The sequence below is a fragment of the Diorhabda carinulata genome, chromosome X (genome assembly GCF_026250575.1).
Source record: "Diorhabda carinulata isolate Delta chromosome X, icDioCari1.1, whole genome shotgun sequence".
In the NCBI taxonomy this organism is placed as follows: domain Eukaryota; kingdom Metazoa; phylum Arthropoda; class Insecta; order Coleoptera; family Chrysomelidae; genus Diorhabda; species Diorhabda carinulata.
The window spans coordinates 26,048,811-26,067,095 of NC_079472.1; the positions used below are offsets into that span (position 1 = coordinate 26,048,811).

Consider the following 18,285-nt stretch of genomic DNA (forward strand, 5'->3'; position numbering starts at 1 on the left):
AATCTAATGTTTAAAAAAATTTCAATAACGCTTTTAAATAGAAGATTATTAGGATTTTCTAATGAAGTAATGTTATATGGCATCATAGTTGGAAAAATTTGTTTGTTTTAAATTGATTTATAACTTTAATTAGTATTTTGTATTTATGAATCTTTTTGAAATTGTTGAAATTATTCAGCAATGGCACATATGTATAAATTATATTTTCGCTTGGATATGTAAAACACTGCCTCGACTTTAGGTAAATAAATTATTTTAAAAAGTTTTCTCTTTATATAGTTGAAAAACATAATATTCACATTTTTAACTTGTTTCCTAATTCAAAACTTACAAAACCTGCAATGTATGTGAGCACTTACAAACTATATGTTTATATAGAATTTGCCTGGAAAGCATAATTGTCTTCTTGGAAAAAAATTGATTCACATTCATCTTCATAGTCATTATCTCTATATAAAATATCAGCCCAAAGACGCAACATAGCAAAATGTCATAAATTTTGAAAATGTTAAAAAATTCCTAAAAGGTTCAGTAATTTGATTATGTGAACTGATTTTACATACCTACAAATTTATTTTTTGTATATATTATCTGAAACTAAAAACTGGATCATAAAAAACACATTTCAGTTACTGAAACACAATGTTTCTTTACTTTATTCTTATAATTTATTTTATTCTGTTTCTATTTAACAATATATATTATCAAAATTATATTAATATTGTAAAATGTATATTCTAACAATTTTTGTGGTTTAAATTACTAGTAAACGTAGTTTTTTGTATATATTATCTGAAATTCAATGATGGATCGTTAACCATACATTTCTGTTATTAAAACAGTGTTTTCTTTACTTTATTCTTATCAACATCTTCCACTTTGAACTTCTTGCGTTTTTCATGACCTAAAATAAAAAAGGATGTCAATTATCTTCAATTAGCCATTGAAACTGTTACTAAAGAATACTGAAGAGAATGATTTGAGCCATGTATGATGTAAACAACTCAATGAAAAAAGTATTGAATTGTAGCTACAAATTTGGAGACTGAGAAGTTATGATTTGTACCTTGCTGCAAATTTAATTTTCTACATCTACATTTCCACATGTTGACTTACACCTGAGAAAGTGTTATTGCAATAATAATTGACTTAGATATTTCACTCAATTCATACAAAAACTTATCAAAACCTATACCAATACCTTCCACATTAATAAGTCTATTATCTACTGGAGAAAATTGCATGAAAATCTGTTAATTAAAGTTTACGAACAAACAGATGACATGAGGAGGACTTTGTCCTTAGAAATTAGATTTTTTTCATTAGATATAATCTTGACATAGAAAACACACATTAATAGACAAACAATGGTAACCCACCCATTATTTTGTGCTCATTTTGTTTATATTGTTCAATTACTTGGTCCAAAGTTTTATCAGCATCTAGAACTAATACAGGTATTGTATTAAATCTTTCATCATCTGACATCAGCCACCTCTCATGACTTTCATGTAATTCTTTAAGGTATTGTAAAGAAAGCCCATTTTCCTCTGGTCTTTTTCGAGCTTTGACTCTCTCAAACACCTTTTCAGGAGTACTCCTTAAATAAACTAAAAATTGCATTATTTACTATGTAAACTGAAGAAATATGAACAAAACAGAAATCATGAGGCTTTGAAAAAAGCATTTATAAAAAATTCATAAATTGAATTGTTTAATGTATATACTGGCTACAACAAAAATCTAACCTATCAAATCCAAAGCTATATCTTCATTGCATTTCAACCACCTATACCACTGATCCAGAACTGCATAATCAGCACCATGTATCAGTCCACTTCTGTAAGCATGTTCCATGAAACAATACCTATTATTTTGTATGGATCGTTCAAACATCTGAACTGTAGTGGATGGTGAAGATGGTTTAGAAGTTTGAATTTGTAATCGAGTAAATTGAACATAATTCTGAAACACTCGCAACCATTCATGCACATCAGAATACATTAAAGCAAGCAGATTATGTCCATTAAGATTTCTCCACCATTCAAGAGGTTCCTGAAAACAGAATATTTTTTAGCATAAATCATGAAGGAAGTTTTTTTCTTTAATTTGAACAAAATAATGAGTTGTGTAAATATAAAAATATCTCACTAAATAAGTTTCAATTCCAGGCATATTCTGAAAGTATTTAATAAGTGTTGATTTTCCTGCACCAATATTTCCTTCTATAGATACTCTAAAAGGTCTATCTGTTGGGGTTTTCACATTTGTCAATTCTCGCATTGGAGACAGTCCAACGAAATTGGTTTTTTTGGTTGGTGATGGATCTATAGCTGCTGCTGGTCTTTTCTGACCACCTACTGTTGTCATAATACCCTCCATGACTGTTCTGTTTGACGTTGCACTAGAATAATTGGAAATTATGGGATGTGATAATCTTTTAATGAATGAAATTTAAAAGAACTTATCAGTAAATGACGAAAATGTTCAAAATATGTATATTTCATTTGAATGTTCTATCCATAAAAGGAAAAATTTTTTTGTTAGGAACTTTAATTAATCTACTATTCATTTAATTTGTATTAGTTTGTCAATACCCACACAGCTAAATAGTTTTTAAACATTTTCTATTTCTTATAAAGGATTCATTTAAAAATATAATGAATAGTTGATTTGAAATCCATTTCCTAACACTCTAAAACTGTAACAAGTAGATTATTTATTTAATTGATGTTATTCGTAGTTCTAAAAATGAAATTAGAGGTACAATATTAATGTTCAAGACAAATTAAGTACTGAATATTCAATAAGAATCATGCTCTTAATACATTCCTTTTATTCAGTTTATTATGAAATTTATTAATGTTGTTTATTATCCAAAGCAACTGGTTTTAGAAAAATAGGTAAATGTAATATCCCTAGATAATATAAATTTGTTTTCTCATCAATTAAAAAAAAAATTAACTCCTCTCTAACCTCATTTTACTATTTTATTTTCTTTGGACAATATTGAAAATGTTAAATGACATTTGTATGATGATTTAATTTTCTATGTATTGTATCAAAAAGTTATCAAAAAATGAGAAGTACAATGACCTTTTTCCAGAATAATTAATTCTTCGCCCCAAAACAGTGCAAATAATTATTTAATTATACATTTTGCTAGGAAATCATATAAATCCAATCGATATGATTAAATAATAATTATTAAGTTGTATCTGGGGACAACTAAAAAAAACAAAAACGTGTGGTCATTTATAAATATTCATTTGAGCCAGTAATACAATTGATAATTTAGATGTATGGGGAGCTTTTTAACCAATCATAGCAAAGAGATTACTTTAATTGTACATGAAAATTACGATGGCACTTATGACCTCCTTAGTAACAAAAAAATATCCATAGGGGTCAAACCAGTTTTGCAATAGTTACACTTCTCGCGCCATTAATTGCAAGAATTAAAACTAAATTGAACAAACTAAATTTATTTATTCGAGAAGTGATTTAACAGGATGTCTAGGATCTTACCTCCTGCAAATGGTAAGTTTACTGATTACAGATATTTTTTTCCAGAAATATCCATTCACATTCATCAACACAAACAGGTTAAGTTTCCATTTCTAATTCACATTATACAATTTAATAAATTCAATGTTTACTACACCAACGAAATGAAGTTAGCTGTCCAAACTTTCTTCTTCTGGAAAACTTCAACTGAAAAACGGGTAGTTTAGTTAAATCAACAGGGACGGACTCATAAAAAGTTTTAAATTTCAGAATAATAACAATAAATAAATCTCAATTTAGATGGTTCATATAATTGAGCCGTATACCCTATTTTAAAATATACATTATACTTTTAGGACCCTTTGTCCCAGGATGCTCAGATATAATGCTGGATTATGAGAAGAATGGTCTCTTTTTCAGATTATATTATCCAACTGACGCTCCAAAAGATGCCGAGGTAGGCGAAATATGTACATTACAAATTTTTGATTTTTTCATATTATGAAAAAACTGTGATTACTCAATTATAACTCAATGAACTACATTATGTAGATGATTGCACTCATATGAAATAGAAAATATTTATTTCTAGTTATATGAAATTTTAGTCTACAATCGAGATGACACAAAATAATGAAATAAAATCAATAGTAAAATACAGTATTAACTTGTCCCTCAATATATTTAATCTGATAAATACTGTGTGTCTGAATTTAGATACACAGTTATTGAAAAAGCAGAAACTTAAGTTAGAATATTATTATCTCGAAGAAATAAAATGCGACATTTAACGAATAAAGTTGAAAAAATTTAAATACTTAATGTAAACAGCCCAACAAACATAGAACATTATTATATCTTCGCCGTACTAGCTATCAAATTATTTGAGTAAATATGAAACTAAAATTGATTTCAAATAATATTATGAAGCTTTTGTAATATAAATAAAAGTGAGAAAGGTATTAATGTTAAAAAAGACCGAAACAATTGGAACAAAATATATAATTCCACTTATGTATCTATAAATTATTCAAATCTTTAATGGCTTCTGCAGTGTATGAAAATCTAAATTCCAATTATTATAGACAGAAAATTTTCATGTTTGAATACATTTATATATGTTTGTCAATACTATGAAGGGTAGAGAGAAGGAGAACAATTTGTGTAAAAGACAAATGTCCAGCTAAACTCATTTAATAAGGGTGGCGCCACATAGCATCAGGGTGAATTTTTTTTAAATTATATCTACTACATTATTCAGTAAAATGTAAGTTTTTAGAAATAATGGACTGCTCGAGTCAGAAATGAAATTACATTTTTTACATCTGCACTGGTTAGTATACATCAGCGCCATTCTGAAAGATTTTTCAACTTCTTATTTATCATATATAGCTGGATACTTTTTCGAGATTTCCCTAATAACAGATAACTGTTCATCTCTTTACCCTCCATAGTCAATACAAAAAGTTTCCAGTAATGTGCTTTAAACCATATCTTCTTCTTATATTACATAAAAAATATAACTTCATATAAACTTATTTTTGTAAATTTTTCACAGCTGAATTCGAAAAAAAGATATCATTGGATCCCAACAGATATTAACACTTTACTGGGTTACTCAAAAGTATTGAAAATTCCCTACTATATATTACGCCTAGTATTTTGGTGGAACGGTAAGTAACTATATTCATGAAAATAACTAATGCAATTAAAATTAGAATTGAATACTCGTTAAACTGACACTTTAACTCAAGGTTCCTTTAGATTAAAGGGTCCTTTCGTTGTTAAAGTGAAGTGGTCCTATAATCGATTTGTAATGGTCTCTCAAATAAAGGCTCCTTCAAGTCGTTAAAAGGAGGTTGAAAATATTTTTTACTTTTCCAATGTGTCGTTACAAGAAGAAACAAAATGAAACGTAGAAGTGAGTGTTGAAGAGTGTTTTATTTTGTAGGTAACATTTCATTTGGCTTAATCTCCGCTGGCGAGCTGTTGTGTTTTGTATTCTTAAATTCAATTTTTTATTTTACTTATTCGATTCAATGATTATTTTTATCATTTTTAATTATTAAAGGTTTCACATGATGCTACACAATTTTTCAAAACGTCCTTCCTTAAACTGTCATCTCAAAGCATTGTTATTAAATATTGTCTAGTCGTGAACGGAACCTGACCAACAAGCTACAATAGGTTTGCTCTTGGTAGTTGCACTGGAACTGTACTGAACTGAACCTAGGCTAGTTCATGAGTGTATATAATTAGTTCGATCGTATTCAAAGAACGATGTAGTGCAGAGATCAATGGAGCTTTTGTTGATTGTTTTATTTGAAGTTTTTGATGTGATACAGACTTTGTAGAATTAACAATAATAGAAAAGGATTTAGTACTTTTTGATATTTTACATTCTTCCGATGACTAACATATAATGCCACCGTTTCCAGATTACACTTATTGCACTGTTTTGAACTGCACTGACTTAACTGACTCTAGACCCAGAACTACTAAGAACAGAGACACTAGCGCTGGTTCTGCTACAAAGAATGCTTTAGTATATACTTCCTTAACTAGTTCAGTCAGTGCAGCTACGCTACCAAGAATAAACCTAATGTTACGAATACGAAGCTGAACATCGGACATAATTTGTAGATGTAATGCAAAAAAGCCTTATATATATATATATATATATATATATATATATATATATATATATATATATATATATATATACAGGAAGTTGGCTATTCGATTCATCCCGAATTTTATTTAATAATGCTGCAAATGTGAGCTTAATAATACGGAAATCGTTCGAAAAAATACTGAGCTTGAGCTCGAACTTAATGTAGCACAATATCTAGCCATTATGCCATAAACCAAACATTAAAAAGAGTCAAATGGCAATTATGAAACGCGCGACTTCATTTGATGGAAACTTTAAATTTATAGCTTCCTTTAAATGTATTATGAAACCGATCGTAATTGGCTTTTATAGAATCTTGACGAGTCATAATTTCCTCAAAACGCATCAACCAACCTTTATTTAAAAACAACTCCTCTTTATAGAATAATTTACATTCTTTTTGAAAAATTTTTTACTCGCTTGATTCCAATTCCGGATCCAAACATTCCTGGCTCTAGGTTTTTAGATGAAGACGATCCTGATTTTTAATTTTAAGAAAAAATCCTCTCAGTCAATTAAAAATTTCTTAACATTATATTTCGTCATATCCTCTGAGATTGTTTTGATATAATTATTTTGTTGTAAGAATTACACAGCTATTATAAGCCTTAACTCACTTTTCAGTAATTTCACCTGAATGTCATGGTAAACAAGGTGTTTTGTATAGTGATACAAATTTAATATTGGTGACTGTATGGGGCGATAATTGAATAATTTACAATGGTCTACTCTACTACTAAGTAAGATCGAAACCGGTATTAGTGAAACGATTATAATACTAAATTATAAATTTCAATTTTTAGAATATCCATATACATACAAGGTGTTTCTATATCCAACTGACAATGCTCTATCACAGAGAGATTTCAATAAATGATTCATTCTGATATAGGTAGGAATACGAATCCTTACGGGGCCTAGTTGCTGAGATACAGAGTGTTCCAAATTTCAAATCAAATTCAAAAATTTACCGTAAATTAAGAATGCCTTTTTTTTCAAATTTGGTGACCAAAATTTAACCAGTGTTAGTTATCACTTTTATCCCCCTATTTTTTATGCCACTGGAGCAAATTCTTTTTTTAATTTTATTTTAAATTGCCTGATTATTTTTAGTTAAAAAACTAATAACCTTTTATGGAGCTAAAATTAACAGTGTTGCAGAAATTTGCCTCTGAACAAAACTCTGCAGATAATTAAATACTACTCAATATTTCTAAATTATAATCTAGTAGCCACGTGTCATATTTTTTGTAATGTTGTATGAATTGTTGGAGAATGTGCTGTTAAATATTAGGCAACACATGTGGCTTCAACGCGATGGGGCATCAGTTTATTTTGTTCCAGCGGCAAGAAATAAACTAAAACAGACGTTTTAGAGAAAAATCTATTGGTCGGGGGGGGGACTCAATTGTTGGCCTTCAAGATCACCTGACTTGAATCCTATAGATTTTTTTATATGGGGCTATATGAAGTCCTTACTGTATAGAACAATCATCGAATCTGAACAAGACCTAATAGCTAGAATTCAAGCTGCGGCAGAAATCATTCAATCCCATCCAGATTTATTCTCAAAGACACTTTTTTCAACGACAAAACTGTGTAATAAGTGTATTAAAGTTAGCGACCTACCGTTTGTTGTGCTATTATTATTTTTATTTTCATTGCCAATTTTGATATTATTGTAATACATTTTTGTTTGAAATTGAGATTATGAAAAATTTTTATTTATTTTGAACTACTTACGCTTAATCATTATTCGAAATTAAATGAATAATAAATTAATTTGTGAATTACTTACGTGCTTTCAGACTTTTGTTTAGAGGCGAATTTCTACAACATACCACACCGTTCATGTTAGCTCCATAAAAGGTTTTCTAACTAAAAATAATCAGGCAATTTACAATAAAATTCAAAAAAGAATTTGCTCCAATGGCGTAAAAAATAAGGGTATGAAAGTAATAACTAACCCTGACAGCACGCCACTGGTTAAATTTTTCCAAAGTTTGTTATTGTCAAAATATTACTTTATTAAGGAGCATATTGGTCACCAAAGTTGAAAAAAAATTGAAAGGCGTTCTTGATTTATGGCAAATTTTTGATTTCGATTCATAATTTTGAACACCCTATATCTCAGCAACTAGGCCCCGTTAGGGTTCGTATTCCTATAACAAAATCATTTATTGAGATCTCTCTGTGGTAGAGCATTGTCGGTCGAATATAGAAACACCCTGTATATCTAATGAATTCATTACACTCTTCAAGATTATTGTTTTTGTTGCGAAAGTGTAATTAGAATCAAAGTATATTAAATATATTGCTATTAATAGGAATTTTTGTTTAATTGCCTAAACGTAATTTTTTTCGTTAGTTTATTGATTGCGACATTTGTCTCATATTTGTAAACTAATATGCAAATTTACATTCAAGGTAATCCTCTGGTACCAGTTTTATATGGAGAAAAAGTTAAAACTATTGAGAATATGAAATGTTTAGTTTTTTCCCATGGATTGGGTGGACATCGAGATATTTATTCAAAAATATGCTACGATTTAGCATCACATGGTTTTCTAGTAGCTTGTTTAGAGCACAGGTATTTTAATTTATGTACTTAAAAAACCAAGAACTTGATTATTTGTCATTATAGTATCAATAATTCACTATAATTTCGGTAAACAAGCTTTTTAAAGATAAGCTTTAGGCCAGTGTCCCATACATCCGTTTCGGACAGGCTTCTTATTAATCAATTTGCTCATCCGAATAATTTGAAGAAATTAATTTGGATTTATTGTCACATATCGTACGGTTCTTTACCCAACTTACTGAGTATAGGGTATTTTTTTACCTTTAGCAATCAGTAAATATTAACAAAAATCTTAATTTATAAAAGTTTCCATGAAAAATAAAGAAAATTTATCTATTAATTATTAATTTATTTCTTGACAATTTTTGTTTATTAAATGAAAAATACGATTCATAAAAAATGTTCACTTTTGTGTTTATGTTTGTTGTAGCTTGTCTTTAATATATGAAATCGATGTTATATGTTGCTATTAAAAAATGTGCAAATTCGTGGGTTGTATGGGAAAAATAACATTTTTGTTATTTTGATCAATGTTTTCCTTATAACACATAAAACTTCTTTCGAGCCGACACATCTACAGCCTTACATGAATTAAATACAAAAAGCCCGAGCTCGCTAAATGCTTTTTTTGTAAAAAATGCACTAAAAAATTAGTAAAAAAGTTCTTAGGACGAGGAATTTCTCAACTAGAAGACTTAAATTAGAGTAACAATATGAAGGATGATAAAGATTACTCAATTTTGATCAACCCGCATCCCTATTTGAAGAAGGTCCCAAATCACCGAAAGATGGTACTCAGAAAATGACTGCAAGTGTTTATTATTGAGGCTGTTTCATCTTAAATTCACCCACGCGTCATATACAATCTAATAATCATCATTATCATATCTAATAATATTAGTTGGATCATTATGGATTGCAAATTATAACCAAGACGATGTCTCCAAACTGACTAAGAATCTGATTTCAATAATTATCAATTTCTATGTTATAGTAATAAGAATAATCTTTCAAACCTCATTAATGATTATGGTTTATAGCTTGGGATATACAACGGAAAAACGATTAACAGTGATTATTACAATAAATTACTGGAGTAAGAAATTACAAACTTTCTTATATGTGTGTTACGCTGAAAACAAAGGTAAACTTGATTAAAGTGCGGATGAAAATGCATCTGCGCCGACCATATAGGCCAGATCTAGATACTGACTGTCTTTAGGTAGGAAAAATGCTCCTAGGATAGAAATATTCATCATCATCGCTGAAAACATTTTTTCAATGTTTCTATATCGATAACATAAAAGTGTGGATTCATTGTATCATACTTGGAGAAAACTATAAATATTGATAAATGAAACTTTTTCTGTTGACAATATTGGAGATTTATTGATCGATTGTATCTGTATGAAAACAATGGAATAAATTTACAACAATTATTTGTGTACCAAAATTTAGCATATAATGCATATAATAGTTCAAGGCTACTAATTGTATGTTTTAATTATTCCTTTTGTGTTTTGTATGTATTGAAAAAGCTTGTTAGGTACAGTAAATGAGGAGGTTCTGGTAGATATTACAAATATTTTCGCCACCATTCTAAATAAAGAAATCTAATTGGTGAAGGTTGATGTGAAATGGTTAAACTATGACATTAATTGGTATAAGTCTCAAAAATTCCAACCGTCCGGGAACTTTCATGGAAAACTCTAAAGCCAGCTTGACATGATGCATCTAGTTACTTTGGGCTCAAGAGCCAACCTGACCATCAGGCTCCAGTCGCAAGACATCAGCAGATGACAGTAATCCCTTGACCAATTTTTTTACTTCGTTAGTTACTAGTTTTTTATCCTCATTTTTAAACTGGCCACAAAATATTGAACAAAAATTGAGGCTAGGAACTTTTACTTTTACTGTTTACTGAAATTTTCGTTAGTGGAAATAATGCAATGACAAGAGACTAGAATAATGCCAAGCGACGTGCAACGTTCATCTATGCAATGAAGTTGCATGCACGTTAACTTATATCTGTTCAACAATTTCAGGATGTAACGTATCCGTCTTTTGAGGATAACTTATTATATCTACTCATTCTCTAAAAAAAATGGTCACGTACAATTTTGTAATTGAAAATTCATTTTTATCAACTTGAACATGTTAGTTACATTAAGTATTTCATGTACGTTAATATAATCTTTAAACCATATAAATATTAAATGGTTATTTTAGGATTATCGCAAAAAATTAATGCAAGCAAAAATAAATTCTAGCTCGTTTCTCACAGCGATAAGGCGACTTTCTAAATATAACCCACATGTTTGACGCATCAAGCTGATGCGACCCTAGGACAAGCAAAACATGTTCTGCTATTCTTGCGAAACCGGAGTTGATGCCTAATATGATACATAATGTGAAGCTTTTATGTTTTTTTTTCGAGTTTTATATATATAGTGACACATATTTTAGTATTTTGAATTTAGAAAATATTTGTAGGGATAAATCATGTGCGTATACTTACTATTATGAAAGTAAAGAAAACGTATTAAATGATAAAAGGACTCATGTAGAATTTCAACACGTTCCATTTGGAGGAGATCACTTAAAAATACGCAAAGAACAGATAAAGGTGCGATCAACTGAGTGTTTGCAGTTAATAGACACGTTTAAAAAAATCAATGATGGGATAGTACCAAAGAATATTTTGGACGATATTCCAGAAAACAAAAATAACGAATTTCGTTTGAAAGATTTAGTTGGGATAATAGATGTCGACAATTTTACGGTTATAGGACATTCGTTCGGTGCAGCTACCGTGTTGGCAACTACCCCCAAAACTCCAAACGTAAAGTAAGTTTTTGTGCATTTCCAAATTGCTGCGTATTTAATTATATATAAGTTTCGAACTCATTATCTAACAATAGATTATACTAAGAGGACTAACATAATTATGAACCACAAGGAATTTTTTAGTTTAATAAATAAAAACTGATGATAATTATTAGAGTAAGAATTTAGAAATTATTCCATTTTCAAAAAAGATAATGTCACCATTACGCTTCTAATATTTCTCTAATCTGATACGAAGATTGGTGATAACAACCTGAGACGTAGCCTTCGTCATTGCTACCACTGATTTTTATTTCAATTGCGTTAGGTTTGAAGGTTTATTGTCATAAATATTACTTTAAAATTATCCCAATTCGAAATATTAAGTGGGCTAAGTTCGAGGCTTCTGGGAGGTCAGTTGATGTTACTTCACGTGAAATGACCTTAGAGAATAATTCGTTAACACGTTCTTAAGTTAAAACCTTGAAACTCCCGCAACTCTGCTCAAAAAATCTCGAAACATATCGCAAATACTGTCACTATTTACTTAAGTGGCTGACCCCATCGACCTTCATAAAGATAAGTACTGCTTGAGCATTTAGCAGACAGCGATCTTTGGACTGTGAAGGGGTTGTTCATCGTTTTGATTCTGATTGTCCTCTGCCCAGTGACATCGCTTTTATATGTTGAAAACGAAGAATTTTCCACATCCTTGTATACTACACGTCAATCTAATATGGCACGTTTTTTATGTTGATGACGTAACGCAGACGATCAGGGCGCATATCTACAAGTGCCTACATCAACAAAAACATTCCAATTTGATTGAGTTTTGAACTATTTCCGATCTCAGAAAAATATATACATTTTTATGGCGTCCTCTAAATCTATACTTATTCAGCGATTTTCCAACGTTTTTAACCCTTCCAAGTAATAGTTACCATCTTTTTCCTCAAAATAGGCGTTTACGAATGCGATAACGTCCTCGTCTGATGAAAATCCCTCTCCTGCAAGTGAAAGTTTGAGGTTAGGATACAGGAAAAAAGTCGCTAGGGGCCAGATTTGATGAATACGGTGGGTAGGTAACCAATTCGTAGAACAATTCAGGAATTTTCGCCACGACGATAATTTAATAGTGAGAGTGCGTTGTCCTGATGGAAAAGTACTTACTTTATCTTCAAATGCGATCTTTTTTTGCAATTTCTTGCTTTAACTTATCAAGCAATAGTGTGTGATACTGTTACCTTTTTGAAGACGAACAAAATCCCCAAAATCTCTCGTTCGTCCGATGAACCCGTCTTTGCGATTTTAAGTGCAGGTTTATCCTCTTGCAATCCACTGTCTTGATTGTTTTCTGCTTAAACCGCGTTCATAAGGCCTATGGGTTGTTTATTAAAATGCGCTTTTGGTCAAAGTTAGCTATCGTGGCACCCATTTCGCTGATTGCTTACGCATGCATGTTTCTTCATTCAGTATATGACAAATGAGTTCTTTTAATATCCCGATGGTTTCTTCTATCTCTCTAATTCAATCTGACGTTCTTTAGTACCATTTGGTAATGTTTTTGGTTGTCAAGAGCGCTCGTCGGTAGTCAAGCTAATATGGCCACGTTTGAATTTAGCTGGTGAAAATTTTACCATTGGGAATGATGGTGTAAGTTACAGTACACATTGTGTAACTCCTTTTTACTTTGGATATCTAATAATAGCGCATACTAGCTCTATACTCAATTTTTCCATTTTCAGTGCAACTACTATTGCTGTCAACTTTCCCAAATAATTTTTTTGCTTTTATTGCTTTTTATGCCAAAACAATTTAGATTTGTTGAATATTGTTTGTAATGTAAAACAAATATTTAAATTTTGAAAATACACCTGCAGAATTCTTTTTTAAATTAATGGGTTAACTGATGGTTGTAATGTAATTAGGGTTTACACCATGTAACACTTTTCATCTAGAATAACTGTTTTTTCTTAACGTTAGATTAGGTTAGTTGAGCTAGGGTGTAAATCTACCTCGCTAACACTTTGACTCATTGATCTATTGTGTACTGGATTGTTTACCTGTCAGGTAGCAACGACATTGCAAAGTGAGCTGCCTGGGGGCTATGCTGCATACATCTTCTGGCTTTAAAAAGTTTTTGTCTATGGAAGGCCTCGCACTCACAAAGGCGGTGTTTGGCGGTTCCCTTTTTTTCCTTATAGAAACAACAAGACCTGCCAGGAGTTTCTCCGATGTTCACCAGTAACTCTCCTTAGCACACACTGTTTTTAAAAATTGAAAATATATATTTCTATATACTTTTAGACAATGTATTGCTTTGGACCCATGGATGTATCCAATTAAAGATGACAATCTGGATCAAAAGATAGATAAACCTTTACTTTTCATAAACACGCAAACTTTTCATATAAAAACAAACGTTAATGCTATGACTAAATTTATAACGAAGGACAAATTAGAAATGTATACTATTCGGTAAGTATTTTGAGAATAAAAATGTACGAATGATATGTTTTTGATATTCACTTATTCTTAAATTAATTCTACTACTTCAATTGGTTTGGCTCGAGAGTACTTGTTTCGTTTCTTTTTCACTTAGTTATAGTTTTTCTTTGTCTCACATAAATAGGATAGATCGTTTGAATGTGAGACTTAGATGTGCAGATAAACAATTTTTTTCTTTCGTTTCTTTTAGATTTCCATTGTTTCTTTGCTTTCTTTTTTGCGATATAAACTTTTCATATAACCTACCTACTGTTTTATAATTAATAATACCCTAGACAACACACACTGTATTAGAGCAGTTATATCTTCCCACGCTACACGTGATTATGAAGATAAATGGCGGATGCATATTTATTTCTAAAAATTGTGAACACTGCTTATTGTATTTATTTTCTTTGTTATTATATTTCGTATAATCCACTTTTCCAATTTCAGTGTGTTTTATAGTTTTGTAACCAAAATATTACATAACTTTCTTGTTAAAAAATAAAAGTTGCAGTCACACATTAAATAATCCGTTTGATTAATTTATTGTGTCGAAGTATGGTAAATTAAATATATATTATATACCAATCTAAATATATTAATTTGATGACAAATGGCGTTGTCACAAACCCATTCTCAAAATAGTTTGATATTGAATGGTGAGGTTTTGGGTTCGTCGAAAACGTTATGAATTCTATATTTTGTATCTACTTTTTCCAAATCAATATATAATTTACAAGCTTTTGATAAATTGAATAAACATTATTATAATTTTAGACGTTAATTCTGTAGGAAAAAATGCAAATCAAAGTCTTGAAAGCATCGCATTTATTCAGCTGGGTATTATTTGAAAACTCGATCAAGTTAAATATATAGAAAGTTACCACATCTTGAAATGTACAAGCGGTTTTAAATTTATCTTTGCTTAAAAATAAAGTGAGCAATCAATGTTTACTATTTTGTTGAAAGTTTCGTGTCAAAATAGTAGAGTGATTTATAAACCAATAGATTGGGTATATATTTTTTTTTTCGTATTGGGATGTGGCAAAATTAAACACCAAAGTGTACTTATTTTGATATATTCCGAGCTTTTCGTCTTAGAAATAATTAGTTAAGATAAGTTACTTAAATTATTTAGTTCTTTTTTATCAATGATAGCTTTCTCGTTCTCATGAATGTAAACCATTTCTAACAATTCTCTTTTTTTCGTGTATTTGAAGTTTTGAATCTTTGTAATTGAATTTATGTTTTTTTGATATTTCGTGTTTCGTTAATGCTGTTTTATTTTTTTCATCGAATTGATGACCTCTTAGTTTATTTTCTAAATACTGTGATATCTGCCCTGTGTAGACAGCGACACAATAATTACAAGGTATATAATATTACTTCTTTTGTTTTTGGGTATTTTAGATTTTAATTTAGTGGAACATTTGGATAATGTATTATGTCCTTTTAGACTTATACTAATATATTTATTGAAATAATTCGAGAGTTGTCCTTGTACATATGGTAGGGAAAAATGTTACATATTTTGATGTTTAGTTTCTGTTATCCTTTTCTTGATTATGTTGTTTATCATTTTTTCTTTTTTGTGACAAAGGATGACATGAATAGAAGTTCAAATATCTTGAGGACTAAGTTAGTTTCGAATACCATTCTGTTCGTATGTTGTTGTTAATTTTATATAATGTGACATAAAGAAAATTGATTTTATTAATTTGTTCTTTTTCGATTGATAATTAATAGTGAATAAGTTTTTTATGATAGAAATTGAATTTTTCATTTATGTTTTAAACTTGATTCTTTGGTACGGCAGTAATGCAATCATCTACATAATTCGGAAAAAGAATGGAATATTTATATAAAGCCAACTCATGACAGATTCCTCAAGATCTACCATTATTAATTGTGCTATCACATTTGATATGGAAGCTCTCGTTGTACAACATCAATTTATTTGTATATTTCATTTTTTTCATATTTGAAGTATGCTGTTGTAATCTCAAGTCCCATTGTTTTTATGTAAATTCGTTTAGAGGTATTTCTGTATATTCTTTAATTCTGTTCCATTTTGTATAAATATATCTTTCACAATTGTAATAGAACTATTTGTATATAAAGAAACTACATCTAATGATATTTTTTTAATTTTTATATTTTTAATTTTTTATTTGAAATCTTTTGATGTAGTATTTGTTTTGATATAATTTGTTTTTCATGATGTAGGTGATCTATTAATAAAATAAATATGTACATTGTCATTTTAAAACGTAGGTCGAAACGTCAAATTTTATGTCTTTTAAAAATTATAAAAAAACTAATTTTAAATCAGAAGACACCTAAAATCAAAACGATTTAAAAACATAGATATATTCAGTATTTGCCATGAATATTGGCTTGGGATGTTATTGGCGACTGTACTTACTTGATCATAGGTAATGAATAAGCAACTAAAACTGTTTTGATTTGAGGCGAATAATTGGATTCGTAAAATTTTATTATTGTTATTTTATAGGCAAACTACGCATGAGAATCAAACAGATAGTCCTCTCATTGTCGGTTATTGGTTGAATATTTTTATGAAGAAACTAGATCCAGTTGAAGCCATTAACATTAACAATGCTTTGATTATAAAATTTTTGCATAAATATATAGGATTACCGAATAATATAGAAAAATATGAAGAAATCTTGACAATAAGTAAGAAAAATTTTGAAGAGGGGTTGACAAAAGCTTGGTGTTAATTGAGATTTTTTATTTGATTATTGGAATATTTTAAAGGTGCTAGAACTATTGTAAAGGTTTATTATTCATTTGAATAAATTTTCTTAATGTATATAATCTTTAATTTCAAAAATAGTGGCCTAATTGTAGTGAGGGAATTATCTGAAATAAAAGTAATCTATACGAACTTTACGATATATCATTTCTTGATACAACTCTGTTCACACTTTATCATGTTTTTATTATCAATAATAGTTTAATTCAATTATAAACTTTTTCTTTTTTTGCAAGAAAAAAAGTCAAGTGACTGACACACAGATGTCGCTGCCATTGTCGAATCCATATGACGTTTATGAAGCACCAGCTTTCAAAAGACTATGTGTTAAACTTCATGACATTTCGATTAATCAGAAAAAAGTGAAAGCCATTTAAGTGAATCTACTACAAGCAACAATAATGCAGGCTCTCTCACACCAGTTCAAATAAAAACGTTTTTGAACAGTCAACAGCGACTCGATGGGTCATTCGCCGTACGGTCCTTGTTTAGCACCCAATGATTGCTTCTTATTCCCGCAGATCAAAAATAAATGGCGAAGTCAACGTTTTTCTACACCTGAAGAAGCGGTTGATGTCAAATTATAAGTTTTGGAGGTACCTCAATCGGAATGGCAGAATGCTTCGATTATTGGTTCGAATACCATATTCAAATTATAAATATTTTTATTTGTCTTTATCAAAACTTAAGTAGCAACCCTCGTATTTGATGAAATTTTTATTTTGGACTGATGATGACGATGATGATTTTTCTTCTACAAAGCAGCTTTCATGGTTTTTATAGGCATCACAGAAAAACTACTTTTTTAACAGTCGAATGGGGAGTGTAGATGAAGTAATCGTAGTAAATAGTGTTTACATACGGTATAAATATCACCAACAATTCTTGAAATTCTATTTAGTTCGAAATTCTCGTAGGAGGAAATTACACCGTATGACGATTATTAGAAGTTTTATAATTCCATCTCAAATTTATTAGGATACATAGTTAAATATATAAAATATATAAGGTGAAATGTAATTTCAACCACTAAACTTTCATAATTTTACTACACAATAATGATGAAGAAAACACATTCGAATGAAAATTAATCATACTTGATTTTATGCTCTCTTTTTATTCTAAATCGATATAGTAGTGATGTATGTGCGTGTAAAACCAAAGATAACATCTATTACGACCTAAAAAAATGTTACCAGGTCTCAAGAGACTGTTAAATTTAATATTACTGAAATTCTATAATCTCATTGATAAAACTAGAATGAGAAACGCAAGCAATTAGAAAATTGCCTTTTTATTAAAATAATATCAAATTATCTTTAAAGTTAATTACAAATCGTATTTACGAAGTCTGGCTATTAAATAACGAGACGGGTTACCAAAAAGGGTCTTATTATAATTCTATACATTTTTTCCATTGATCCA

The 18,285-nt window shown here is 29.6% G+C and overlaps 2 protein-coding genes across 3 annotated transcripts; one reads left to right on the top strand and one right to left on the bottom strand.

The window, feature by feature from the left end:
• Positions 1-623: 623 nt before the first annotated feature.
• On the bottom strand, positions 624-3,688 carry LOC130901930 (deoxynucleoside kinase-like). Of its 2 annotated transcripts, none has more exons than XM_057813630.1 (5): positions 3,529-3,688; positions 2,152-2,404; positions 1,749-2,055; positions 1,380-1,610; positions 624-904 (listed from the first exon to the last, which is right to left on the bottom strand). In XM_057813630.1, exons 1-5 carry the CDS (start codon positions 3,591-3,593, stop codon positions 834-836), a joined length of 927 nt encoding a protein of 308 aa, XP_057669613.1. In that variant the 5' UTR covers positions 3,594-3,688; the 3' UTR covers positions 624-833. The 2 variants fall into 2 exon arrangements, with proteins under 2 accessions (XP_057669613.1, XP_057669614.1); XM_057813631.1 differs by lacking the exon at positions 3,529-3,688 and adding an exon at positions 3,097-3,232 and having other exon boundaries at positions 665-904.
• Positions 3,311-16,917, top strand: LOC130901927 (platelet-activating factor acetylhydrolase-like). Its single transcript, XM_057813627.1, has 7 exons — positions 3,311-3,540; positions 3,864-3,964; positions 5,066-5,180; positions 8,609-8,771; positions 11,256-11,609; positions 13,896-14,066; positions 16,597-16,917. The coding sequence occupies exons 1-7, from the start codon at positions 3,513-3,515 to the stop codon at positions 16,823-16,825; spliced, it is 1,161 nt and encodes a 386-aa protein (XP_057669610.1). The 5' UTR covers positions 3,311-3,512; the 3' UTR covers positions 16,826-16,917.
• The last annotated feature ends 1,368 nt before the right edge of the window (positions 16,918-18,285 follow it).

What these genes read in the sequence shown, in the direction of transcription:
- LOC130901927 (XM_057813627.1), top strand. Translation starts at nt 3,513, where the DNA reads ATGTCTAGGATCTTACCTCCTGCAAATG. An exon ending in GTAGCTTGTTTAGAGCACAG is followed by an intron (nt 8,772 to 11,255) that starts GTATTTTAATTT and finishes AAATATTTGTAG; the next exon opens with GGATAAATCATGTGCGTATA. An exon ending in TTAGAAATGTATACTATTCG is followed by an intron (nt 14,067 to 16,596) that starts GTAAGTATTTTG and finishes GTTATTTTATAG; the next exon opens with GCAAACTACGCATGAGAATC.
- LOC130901930 (XM_057813630.1), bottom strand. Translation starts at nt 3,593, where the DNA reads ATGAATGTGAATGGATATTTCTGGAAAAAAATATCTGTAATCAGTAAA. An exon ending in CTGGAATTGAAACTTATTTA is followed by an intron (nt 2,056 to 2,151) that starts GTGAGATATTTT and finishes TTCTGTTTTCAG; the next exon opens with GAACCTCTTGAATGGTGGAG. An exon ending in TATAGCTTTGGATTTGATAG is followed by an intron (nt 1,611 to 1,748) that starts GTTAGATTTTTG and finishes TGCAATTTTTAG; the next exon opens with TTTATTTAAGGAGTACTCCT.